This window comes from Camelina sativa, chromosome 8 (assembly GCF_000633955.1).
Source record: "Camelina sativa cultivar DH55 chromosome 8, Cs, whole genome shotgun sequence".
NCBI lineage: Eukaryota > Viridiplantae > Streptophyta > Magnoliopsida > Brassicales > Brassicaceae > Camelina > Camelina sativa.
Genome location: NC_025692.1, coordinates 20,287,755 through 20,299,634, shown reverse-complemented (window position 1 = coordinate 20,299,634; position 11,880 = coordinate 20,287,755). Strand labels below are relative to the sequence as shown.

The following is an 11,880-nucleotide window of genomic DNA, read 5'->3' as shown; positions in this document are numbered from 1 at the left end:
TTTAATTATTAAGTTATGAATTATTCACGTGATAACAAAATTGCTCATCTCATCTGTCACCTAATCCCTGTCCCAGTTCTGTTCCCCAAATTTGGCTTCATATATATAAAGAAAAACTCAATTGAGATAGGCTTTCAGTAAGAATGGGATAATATTCTTCTAAAAAATTTCAAGATGTGAGATCTAAAACCTAACTATACCCACATCACGAGCCAGACATGGCTGAACCGGCTTTTTGGGATATCATTATAACTTATGGTACCATAATAAGAGTATCTTTGTTTCTTTTAATAATAATTAGAAAAGAATTCTTATCTTCTTGTCATAAAAAGAAGAATGTAACGGTCTGTGTCAAGAGAGTATGGGCCGTATGGGCATGTGTAACATATATAGTGAGAGAGCCGTGATTCCCACTTTTGGAGAAAAGAGACAAAGCAAATGTATATTATTAAGCAACCTAAAAACAGATAAAGTTTTCGATAATGGAAAATTTATTCAGTGGAGGAGATTAGGCTTGACATTGTTACTAAAATGATAAATATAATATAACTATGGGGTGTCAAAAGAGTCATTTAACCAGACCCAACATGTATATTGACGTTAAGAAGAGAAGCAGTGTTGGTAGGAAACAGTTTCACCAGAAGGAATTGGTGAGTTGGGTGCTTGAGAGGTTGACATGATGAGAATCTATTAGAAGAGAAGAGGAACAGGAAGAAAATCGAAAAAGAGGCGGCTAGAAGAAATTTTGATTTAGGAGTCGTATAGGCTCTAATACTTATAAAATGACTTGTATTAGATGAATGATCTTTCTTTGACGAGTATTAGAAGAATGATCTTACAACAGTCAACAGGTTATATAAACAGTTAGAGAATCGAGTAGTAAATGTACAAAATATATGATTGAGGACTAGAAGAGGATGATCAAGGAAATGGATCCGACTCATCAGCTCTGATGGTTTTAATATTTAGATCCTAATGAGTCGATGAGTCAAATGAAGTAATGATTCAATGGCTTGACAGGTCATATCATATGTGCCGTCGGATTGTAATAGTTTCACGGGTTAATCATTAATCCACCAAATTATCATACTAAAATCATCATACCATCATTGCCTTTTATACCATCATCATGAATAATGATACCACCACCATCATCATCAAATCTACGACACAATAATATATAACATTAAAAATTATAGAAATGTCGTTATAACCAGGAATGATCTAGATAAGATAAGATTCAGTTTTGACCACACAAAAATACAGATAAGATTCTCAAAACAGACATGTTTTAAAAACACTAATGATCCTTAAATAACAAAATTATTTAAGATCAATTATTACACACCTCATTATTCTTATTTTTCTGCTGCATTGAATCTACTACACAAAGTGCATATACAACAACCATGATGATGATGATGATGATTTTAACCAGAGAATAGAACAACACAATCTGATTTGAAGATATTGTACGATCAACAACTACTCGTCCTCAGGCGTCTGCAGAGGAAGATTTGGCCGGGTGAAATTTGATGGAAACGCTGTTAACGCAATGGCGTTCATCAGTTGGAGTAGCATAACCTTCTCCTTTGTGAAAATGACCTAAATGTCCACCGCAAGCGGCACAAGTGATCTCAGTTCCATCTCCATCTGGATCAGGCTGGTAAAAATAATGTAGAATCAAATCAAGCATAAAGAGTTTTTAGTTATCAGTATTGATCATGAATATTAAACCAAAAAAAACATACAAAAGGGAAGAATGAATCTTTACGGATCGGTTAATGGCACCGGGAAGTCCTTCAAAGAAAGCTGGCCAGCCACATCCAGGGTCGAACTTTGTGGTTGATTTATAAAGAGGAGTCTTGCATCCGACGCAACTGAAGATCCCTTCCTCGAAAAACTTGTCATATTCCCCAGTTCCTGGCGTTCTGATTTGTTCCAATATATGTACAATCAAAACAAAGACCAAAAGCAAGAAGCAACTACAGTACTTGTTTTAATTTCTTCAAGATTTACTCTCAGCCTAATTATAGCTTCTTCTCTCAAAAAAAGGTAAAAAAAAACATAACTGAATCTATCAACGATCAACGAATCTATAAAAACAAAGCCTTACTCAGTGCCTCTCTCACGGAGAATCCTAAACTGCTCAGGTGAAAGAACCGCACGCCACTCCTCCTCTGTTTTTTTGACCAACGAACCAGTAGCTTCCGTCATGATCACCACCTCGGCTGCTAACTACAGCCGCTGAAAATAACTAGAGGCTGGAATTGCTTGATGATAAGGTATAGGTTCTTAAAACATTAATTGCAGTGGATCTAATTTGTACACAGTACTCCGTGATGTATGGTTCCTAGTTTTCCGTCTAGATTCATATGAAACGTTCTGAATCTATAGACTTGTGTATCTTGCACGTGTCAATAGAGCTTAAGACATGTGCAGCATAGCAGCTTTTTGTATTACAAGAGTACGTTTTTATTCAGTTAAAAATCATACAGACTACAGTTGCTGTCAAAATGCTCGAGATGATGAATTTAATAATAAAGAAAAAAACAGTATAGGCTATATATGACACACACACCTACAAGATTCTTATTCTGTTCTGTCTCTCATTCACTTAAGTGAGAAAATAAAGAAATCTACAAGGAAGACTTCTCGGGTGTGAACTTAAGGGAAACGCTGTTGACGCAATGGCGTTCATCGGTAGGAGTAGCGAAACCTTCTCCTTTGAAAACATGACCAAGATGTCCACCACATGCTGCACAGTTGATCTCTGTTCTTCTCCCATCCGGGTCTGGCTGTAAAAAACAATGCAAATTACCATTGTAAGCAGAACAAAAAAAGAAGAGTTCATTTTTGTTATCAATTTTTTGATGAGAAAGTGTATGTGTTTTGAGAGTTTATATTACGGTTCGGGTAATGGCACCGGGGATTGCGTCAAAGAATGCTGGCCAGCCACAACCGGCGTTGAACTTTGTGGTTGATCTATAAAGAGGAGCTTTGCATCCTGCACAACCGTAGATTCCTTCTTTGTCGAAATTAACGTATTCTCCTGTTCCTGGATATCTGAAATCAACAAAACACAAACACACAAGAACAAAGGGATTAGATAGCATCCTTTCTCTATTCAATATGATACTCAAATGCTAGAAAGACTGAAATCCCAAAGACTAAGCAGACATTTTCATGGTGGTTGACATATAGCAAAACATTCTCAGACAGGACCTAATAATGGTAAAGGCTCTATAGGAACTAATAAAACTAAACGCCAAAGTTTTCTAGATTCGAGCTCTCGTATGTCATATACATTCAGGGTAAAAGAGACTTAGGATAAGCTCTCATTTGGAGTTGTAAGAGTAATAAAAGATGGTATCCCTGAAGAACCATAACCTCTCATTGAAGCTGCTAATTCCAATCACTGCAAAGATTTGAGTACGACACACCTAACTGTTCACCATTTACAGCACAAGATTTCTATGTATGCTATGATCCAGGCACACAAAAGATATAAATTTTCAACGTATTGCTCATCAAGAATATGATCTTAAATCAGTGTCTCCTTGTATATATACTAATGTTTGAAGCTCTTGATTCAGCCATACCCGGTACGTATCAATGATCAACAATTACAAAAAACAAAAGTTGAAGTTTTTAATTCTGACAATCACAAATGAAGCGAATCATGATGCAAACACTCTACGTTTCAAAAACCAGATGCCTAATCGAAGGTAATAATTCCCAAAGTTGCAAACTTTTAGAACAAAATTGAACCATATGAATCGCTGATGAAAGGTATTAAAAAACTTACTCAGTGCCCTTTTGACGAAGAATCCTAAACTGCTCAGGAGAAAGAATCGCACGCCACTCTTCATCTCCTTTCTGAACCGATCCCGGAGCCGCCATCGCCACCGTAGAAGCTAATTCGGAAGAGAGACAAATCGAACCGAATACGACGATTGATGATAAAAGTAGCGTAAATGAGAAAAAGAGAATCTTTGAATTGATGATGTTCATATAAAATTTACAATCTTTGAATTGAATCGAATCCAACAAGACCACAAAAATCAAATTTTGAGTTTTTGACAATTCTTCATCATCTTCTTCTTCTTTCCTTATCTTGTTATTTTACTTGATCACCCCTTATTTATATAGTTAATTAAATTATCACCCCAAAGGTTTGAAATTATAACTTGAAACCCCAGTAGGGGTTTATATAAAACCTTTCTCTTCTCCTTCTGCTTCTCGATCCTCTCTCTCGAGAGAGATTCAACATGGTTGTCTCAAAGGCTACCAAAAGCTTATTAAGCTCTGTCTTCAAATCCCGTATTAGAAACACCTGCGAATCTTCAATTGCTTCCGGCAACAGAGACATCGCCGGAACCTCTCAAGCTGTCAAAGAGCTTCTCAGTTCCAATAGCCCTTCCTCTCGTAACGAAAAAGGTTAGATTTTTAAGAGCCAATTCGAACCATTTCAGTAATTGGGATTTTCAGAATGAATGTTAAGAATTGGATTGATTCTGTGCAAATGTTTATGTGTAGATGTTGAGGATGTATCATTACATGATCGAGTATCAAATTTGTTACATGGTATGTCTCTTTATCAGTTCAGTTCCTGCTTTAACGAACTCTCTCAAGTTGTTTATTGTATCAGTGATCTTTATTCAATCACATTTTCAGTAACTACTTCGGAGAAGAACTTATCATTGAAGATACCAAGTTTTACTACTAAGATCCCTTTTGACATTTCGTTGAGATCGAAAGAGTTGTCCCGTGAGAGGAAAGAGAAGCGTGTTTACAAGAAGAACGGTCTCTCACGGCGTTTCGCTAAGATATTTAGAGACTCTGCTCAGAAACTAGGCACCGAGGCTATGTTCGGTGCTTTTGGTAGGGTGGCTAAAGAGATGAGTGTAACTGAATACAGTGCCATGATTGGAGTTTACTTGGAACATGCGGAGAAAAGTAATGATTTAAATTATGCTCTTGACCATATTGACAAGGCTTTTGAGCTTTTGAAATCCATGAGAGATCGCGGATTCTCGATTGAAGAAAGAGTTTACGGTCCTCTTCTTGATTATTTGATTGATATGGATATGGTAGAGGAGTTCCATAGTTTTAAGGATGTGATTAGTGAGGCTAGTCCTGGTTCGGTTGGGAGACTTGGTTACTATGAAATGCTTCTTTGGATCCAACTTGGCGACAGAGAGAGGATTGAAGAACTTTGCAGTACAATTGATGGTTATAAGGAGGAAGGCTTATCAATCTTACAAGGTTAGTCATATTCAGTTGGTGTTTTTGTGTCTCTCTTTTACTCTGAAAAGTTTTAACCTTTTTTTTCATCCTTAAACAACAGAAAATTATTTACTTGCACTGTGTAAGAAAGACCAAAGGTACCATCTTCAGAGTCTCTTAGAGATAGTAGATGTCACAAAAGTTCATTCGTTGGACCTATTGGCAAACATATTCGAATACCTTGGGAGGTTTTCATTGGATTCTGTTGCAAGAAATTTCCTGTGTGAACTAAAAGAAAGTGGTAAGAGTTGACTCATTGTTCAATAACATGTTTATGCCTCTAGAAAATCATTATTATAGCATGTGTAATATGTATTTCATTAACATGCACAGATGAAGGAGTGAAGAACGTTTCGAATCTTATCTCTATCTATTCGACTTGCATCCCAAATCTGACGGTAAGGACTTCTCATGAACATTACTGGTAAATTAGTTCTACAGTTCTTTGCTTAGATAACTGATGCCTCTTAGTTTCCCATGTTTTTACTGATTTTCTACAATTAAAGGTTGAGGATACCATCTTGAAGTTCAACAAGATGCATGAAGAACTCGATGTTTTGCCTTCATCTACATCGTACGAGAAGCTTGTTAAGTATAGCTGTGACTCAAATGAGGTATTTTTTATGCTTGCTTTACAATAATTTGGCTTTATTTCGGGTGCTTTCTCTCATGATTATTCTCTCTTGTGCTCTAGGTAGTCACTGCTCTTGATGTAGTTGAAAAAATGGCTGAAGCAGGTCTAGTAATATCCGCAGATATCCTACATTCATTGTTACATGCCATTGATGAAGTTCTTGAGTTTGATTTGGTATGCATCCTCATTTAGCTTGAACCTATATCCAGACAAAATACAATTGAACTCTGCTCATATATGAAATGGAGTTTCCTCATACTTTGACTGTTTCAGGTGCGAAGAATCCATTCAATTATGTGCACAATGAATGTGAAACCAAATACAGAGAACTTCCGNCGGTGCTTTTGGTAGGGTGGCTAAAGAGATGAGTGTAACTGAATACAGTGCCATGATTGGAGTTTACTTGGAACATGCGGAGAAAAGTAATGATTTAAATTATGCTCTTGACCATATTGACAAGGCTTTTGAGCTTTTGAAATCCATGAGAGATCGCGGATTCTCGATTGAAGAAAGAGTTTACGGTCCTCTTCTTGATTATTTGATTGATATGGATATGGTAGAGGAGTTCCATAGTTTTAAGGATGTGATTAGTGAGGCTAGTCCTGGTTCGGTTGGGAGACTTGGTTACTATGAAATGCTTCTTTGGATCCAACTTGGCGACAGAGAGAGGATTGAAGAACTTTGCAGTACAATTGATGGTTATAAGGAGGAAGGCTTATCAATCTTACAAGGTTAGTCATATTCAGTTGGTGTTTTTGTGTCTCTCTTTTACTCTGAAAAGTTTTAACCTTTTTTTTCATCCTTAAACAACAGAAAATTATTTACTTGCACTGTGTAAGAAAGACCAAAGGTACCATCTTCAGAGTCTCTTAGAGATAGTAGATGTCACAAAAGTTCATTCGTTGGACCTATTGGCAAACATATTCGAATACCTTGGGAGGTTTTCATTGGATTCTGTTGCAAGAAATTTCCTGTGTGAACTAAAAGAAAGTGGTAAGAGTTGACTCATTGTTCAATAACATGTTTATGCCTCTAGAAAATCATTATTATAGCATGTGTAATATGTATTTCATTAACATGCACAGATGAAGGAGTGAAGAACGTTTCGAATCTTATCTCTATCTATTCGACTTGCATCCCAAATCTGACGGTAAGGACTTCTCATGAACATTACTGGTAAATTAGTTCTACAGTTCTTTGCTTAGATAACTGATGCCTCTTAGTTTCCCATGTTTTTACTGATTTTCTACAATTAAAGGTTGAGGATACCATCTTGAAGTTCAACAAGATGCATGAAGAACTCGATGTTTTGCCTTCATCTACATCGTACGAGAAGCTTGTTAAGTATAGCTGTGACTCAAATGAGGTATTTTTTATGCTTGCTTTACAATAATTTGGCTTTATTTCGGGTGCTTTCTCTCATGATTATTCTCTCTTGTGCTCTAGGTAGTCACTGCTCTTGATGTAGTTGAAAAAATGGCTGAAGCAGGTCTAGTAATATCCGCAGATATCCTACATTCATTGTTACATGCCATTGATGAAGTTCTTGAGTTTGATTTGGTATGCATCCTCATTTAGCTTGAACCTATATCCAGACAAAATACAATTGAACTCTGCTCATATATGAAATGGAGTTTCCTCATACTTTGACTGTTTCAGGTGCGAAGAATCCATTCAATTATGTGCACAATGAATGTGAAACCAAATACAGAGAACTTCCGGAGCATTATACGTTTGTGCACAAGAATCAAAGATGTAAATTTCTTTCTACGAATTTCAGCTTCAGTATATCCTCAAACCCTATATTACAAATGAAGACATGTCTATGCTGTTTCGTATAGTTTTGCTTCGCTTGTTTCTCTAAACACAAAACTTTGCTCTAAATCTTTTGGTTTTATGTGCAGTTTGAAGGTGCATATATTATGCTTGGTAATTTAAAGAACTTCAATTTGGAACCAAACTCTAGCATGTTCAATTGTATATTGGCTGGATATTTTCGGGAGGTAATATCTAAGTTCCCAATTCATGTTTCATATTCTGACCTGATAGATTGTCCATCTTTCTGTGAGCTCCCAGCGTCTTTTAAATCCTTTTCAGCTGATGGATTTTGTATGTTTTTGAAGAAAAATATGAGTAGCGCGTTAATGGTTGTCAAGCAAATGAAGGAAGCTGGCGTTAAACCTGATTCCATAACGTTTGGTTATCTAATAAACAACTGTAACCATGAGGACGCTATCACTAAGGTAAAATTCAGATTGTTCTGTTCTTTAGATCTTTTGTCTTACTTGTTCTTCTTAACTTGGAGTCGTGTAAACGCCACTACAAAATCTCTACTCTCTCTCTCTCTCTCCTTCTCTGTGTGTTGAGTGAGGAATGTCTTTGTGCCTTTTACAAGTACTACGAGGAGATGCAGCAAGCAGGAGTTCAAGCTACTAAGCGAATTTACATGTCCCTAATAGATGCATATGCAGCATCTGGGAAGTTTGAGAAGGCGAAACAGGTAGGCACTCATACTCTTTCTTTCTTTGGTAAGATCTCGAAAGTGGAATATATTTACGTAATTAGAGTAAGAGCTCAATACTTTTATTCTACCATAGGTGCTCCTAGACCCAGATGTTCCGGCTATAAACCAAAATGAGCTGAAAAGTGTGCTTATTTCGGCTCTTGCATCACGTGGAAAATGGGCAGATGCCTTACATATATATGAAGAAATGAGGGAAGCCGAATGCCAAGTAGACCCGAAATCAATTATATCTCTTATAGTAAGTATACACTTTCAATCACTCTCTTTCTTAATATCATATATCAATTGATTGATGATCAGTAATATGATTATCTTTGTAGGAATACTCTGATTCAATGGGAGAGTTAAGTAAGCTAGTTCAACTGGCTGATGACCTACAAGATGATACGAGTTGGATAGATGGCTTCTTCAGAATGATCTTGTTTGCTGTCCGCAATAGAAAGTCGAGGTAGACTTAATCACCCATTTCCAGAATTAGTTCTTGTGTGCCCCATTGTTGAATGTCTCATTCTTGATTTGCCCTTTTTGTTGTATAGCAATATTGTTGATTTGCTGAAACGGAACAAGGTCCGGTTGTTAAAGAAAGACATACCTGTGGAAAGTCATTTTGACGAGGTTTGATTTTGTTTATCTCTTGGGCTTCTGAAAACTTTCTTCATTTAGTCGTCTAAGATAACCATGAGATGACTCCGAGTAAAGCCTCTCAGTGATTTGCTGTTTTGGATCAGGTGTTTTGGGCGATCGCAGAGACAGAACCAACCAAAGTGCAGCTAGGAATGGATTTGCTAAGATTTATGAAAGAGGAGCTTGGGTTTGTTCCTTCAAGAAAATGTTTAGATTTTCTCTTACATGCATGTGTTAATGCCAAGGACCTGAAGCACGGTCTATTGGTGTGGAAAGAGTACCAATCTGCAGCACTCCCTTCCAACGTCCTAAGCTTTTTGAGGTAAGCCACCCTCTTCCTCCTTATCTAGATTTAATTGGTTTCTTTGCTTAACAACTACAGATTTAAGGAACAATATATGTAATAAAATTGCAGAACACAAGACAGATCCTGTACTCTCAGTGGCACAAAAGACTTCATAGTTTACCACTAGGGGTTTCGGTTTAGGGGTCGCATTAGTTTCTAAGAATGCAGTTTATTCTGATAATTAGATCATCAGTTTCCAAGAGATCAAGAGGTTTAAAGGTTTCCAGTATATCATTGGTTCTGGTTTATGGTTTGGCAGGATGTATCAGGTTCTACTAGCTGCAGGGGATTCGGATGGTGCCAAGGCATTGGTATCAAAAATTCCAAAAGATGATAAAGATGTACAACATATCATTGAAGAAAGCCAGTCTGTATTTTCTCAAGACGCAAAAAGAAGAAACCGAAAAAGAAAATGATTGTTTCCCCAAAAAGGTAGTGATTTTGTACAGAACTCGGATTTCATTCTACGTGAGAGGGAAAGGATGAGGAGGAGGTAAGACTAACAGGCTGAGTAATTTTCAGCCACAGGATTAAAACCTTGTCTCTACTGCTGCACCAGATTGGTCGCACTACTAAGATCTGCATGGTTCCTAAGCCATAGATATCTGCACGTGCTTAAGTCCAGTCAAGTTCCGGTTTTGGACCCCAAGTTATGGACTGGTCATTTCTTTTTCAGCAACTTGCATTAATGTGACAGATACCCAAGATGATAGTAATCTAACCAACCCTGACCGAAGGATCAGACATGGTGGGTCAATCATGATGGCTCTGTAATATATAGAATGAATAGGTGGATTCTATGAGATTGTAATCAGGGGTTAAAGAGCTAAATAACATTTTTGTAATTGATTCCGCAACAATGTTTTTGGTGATCCAAATCCGAATTGATATTCATTCTCAACCTAAAAACTAATTGTTGCTGAACCAGATCATATTATTTCTGAGTCAGCTTGACATAAAGGTCAATCATTTCATTCAGGTTTCTTCATGTTCAGACAGTTATCTGCAGCTTGTCCAAACAGCTCTTGGACTTGCTTTAGCTCCTTCTCTGTCACAAACAAGGTCACACCACTTGACATCAGCTTAATTGTCAGAGGCAGTAGCAAGGAAAGACGAAAAAATCCAAATTCGAGAACCACTAAAGAGAACTCCCTGCATTTGTTGGATAACATATAACACTAGAGCGTGTAGTAACCAAGAATGTATACACATTGACATTTGAAGTGCATAATAATGGATGTGTCCCAGTTACAGATAGACACACCAGCAATGAAGTGAAACCCTAAAAAGACAAAGTGGAAATTGAAAAGCGAAGTTGGACAGGAGATTATACCTGCAGCCTCAAGTTGCTTCTGGAGTTCTTGACCAATAAGATCATTCTCCACCTGAAGAAGAAACACAGCAGAGAAGCAAAACAGGGCAAATCAGTTAGATGATGAATAACTGTATCGGATTACATAAACTGAAAAATCAATGTGAATTTGTTTTACCTGGAGTTCAGCGATTCTTTTGAGCTGAGCTTCTTCACCACCTTCTGACAAGGGAAGTGCAGCAACCAAAGCATCAAACTGTTTAGCAGCCTTAACTAAACCGGCACTAAGCTGCTTAGGTTGCTCAGGAAAAGGGGTAGCATCATCAGTAACCGTGGTTGCAGCAGCAGGTGGTTCAGGATAATTAGGTGAAAGCTGGACAGGAGGTGCATCCCTTTGGAGTGTCCCAAAAGCATTGAAAGTGATTGCAGCAATCGAATTCACTTGTTCTTGCAACTGTGAGATTATATCCATCTTCAAAATACCTTCAACGACAAGAGCATTAACCAAAATTGGTACTCAAGTCCTGAAATTTATAAACTAAGATTCAGAAACGAAACTGCTACAAAGTCCAATCTCAATCCGAAAGTTCTAGTTTTTAACAACAAGATTTGCTCTTTTATACCATCACCATTATCCCTAGAAAAAGCTTAATACTTACTTAGACAATGGCGATTTCTCAGAGAATTGCCTAAATCGATTTTTTTCTCTAAAAAGACTTACCAAATACTTCTCCGATGCGATCGCCGGAGTAATGGATTTAAGGAAGAGACTTACCCGTCGACAAGATTTCTCCGGCGACGAAGAGGAAAGTGTTGGACGACGACAAAGAATCGCCCGTGACTTGGGCTTTTTTTTTTTTTTCATTCTTCTTCGTTCTGGATTTGGGCCGAGGCAATTAAATATGGGCTTTTAATAAACCGGCAGAATAAAACTCTGACCGACAAACTAAAACCGAAAAACCGAACAAAATCTTATCAAATAAACCTACTGGTTTTATTAAACCAAAGTCGATTTGAATCTCATTTCGAAGTATCAAATTAAACCGAAATGTATAAACCAAAAATTTTAAATATACAGTAGTCATATTATATGAAATATTTATAAATTAATAATTATCTATTCTTTTAAGTTTTTTTTTTTTTTTTTTTTT

The 11,880-nt window shown here is 37.0% G+C and overlaps 3 protein-coding genes and 1 pseudogene across 6 annotated transcripts; 1 reads left to right on the top strand and 3 right to left on the bottom strand.

Moving 5' to 3' along the window:
* LOC104707636 (peptide methionine sulfoxide reductase B4) lies at window positions 1,221-2,321 on the bottom strand. The gene is made up of 3 exons (XM_010424016.2): window positions 2,117-2,321; window positions 1,775-1,931; window positions 1,221-1,663 (listed from the first exon to the last, which is right to left on the bottom strand). Exons 1-3 carry the CDS (start codon window positions 2,215-2,217, stop codon window positions 1,496-1,498), a joined length of 426 nt encoding a protein of 141 aa, XP_010422318.1. The 5' UTR covers window positions 2,218-2,321; the 3' UTR covers window positions 1,221-1,495.
* LOC104707634 (peptide methionine sulfoxide reductase B3) lies at window positions 2,458-4,093 on the bottom strand. Its single transcript, XM_010424014.2, has 3 exons — window positions 3,809-4,093; window positions 2,910-3,066; window positions 2,458-2,798 (listed from the first exon to the last, which is right to left on the bottom strand). The coding sequence occupies exons 1-3, from the start codon at window positions 4,012-4,014 to the stop codon at window positions 2,640-2,642; spliced, it is 522 nt and encodes a 173-aa protein (XP_010422316.1). The 5' UTR covers window positions 4,015-4,093; the 3' UTR covers window positions 2,458-2,639.
* On the top strand, window positions 4,232-10,128 carry LOC104707633 (annotated as a pseudogene).
* LOC104707632 (mediator of RNA polymerase II transcription subunit 21) lies at window positions 10,241-11,604 on the bottom strand. Of its 4 annotated transcripts, none has more exons than XM_010424011.2 (4): window positions 11,505-11,604; window positions 10,908-11,212; window positions 10,751-10,802; window positions 10,241-10,465 (listed from the first exon to the last, which is right to left on the bottom strand). In XM_010424011.2, the coding sequence occupies exons 2-4, from the start codon at window positions 11,199-11,201 to the stop codon at window positions 10,389-10,391; spliced, it is 423 nt and encodes a 140-aa protein (XP_010422313.1). In that variant the 5' UTR covers window positions 11,202-11,212; window positions 11,505-11,604; the 3' UTR covers window positions 10,241-10,388. The 4 variants fall into 4 exon arrangements, with proteins under 4 accessions (XP_010422313.1, XP_010422311.1, XP_010422310.1 ...); XM_010424009.2 differs by having other exon boundaries at window positions 10,908-11,253; window positions 11,505-11,602; XM_010424008.2 differs by having other exon boundaries at window positions 10,908-11,253; window positions 11,451-11,573.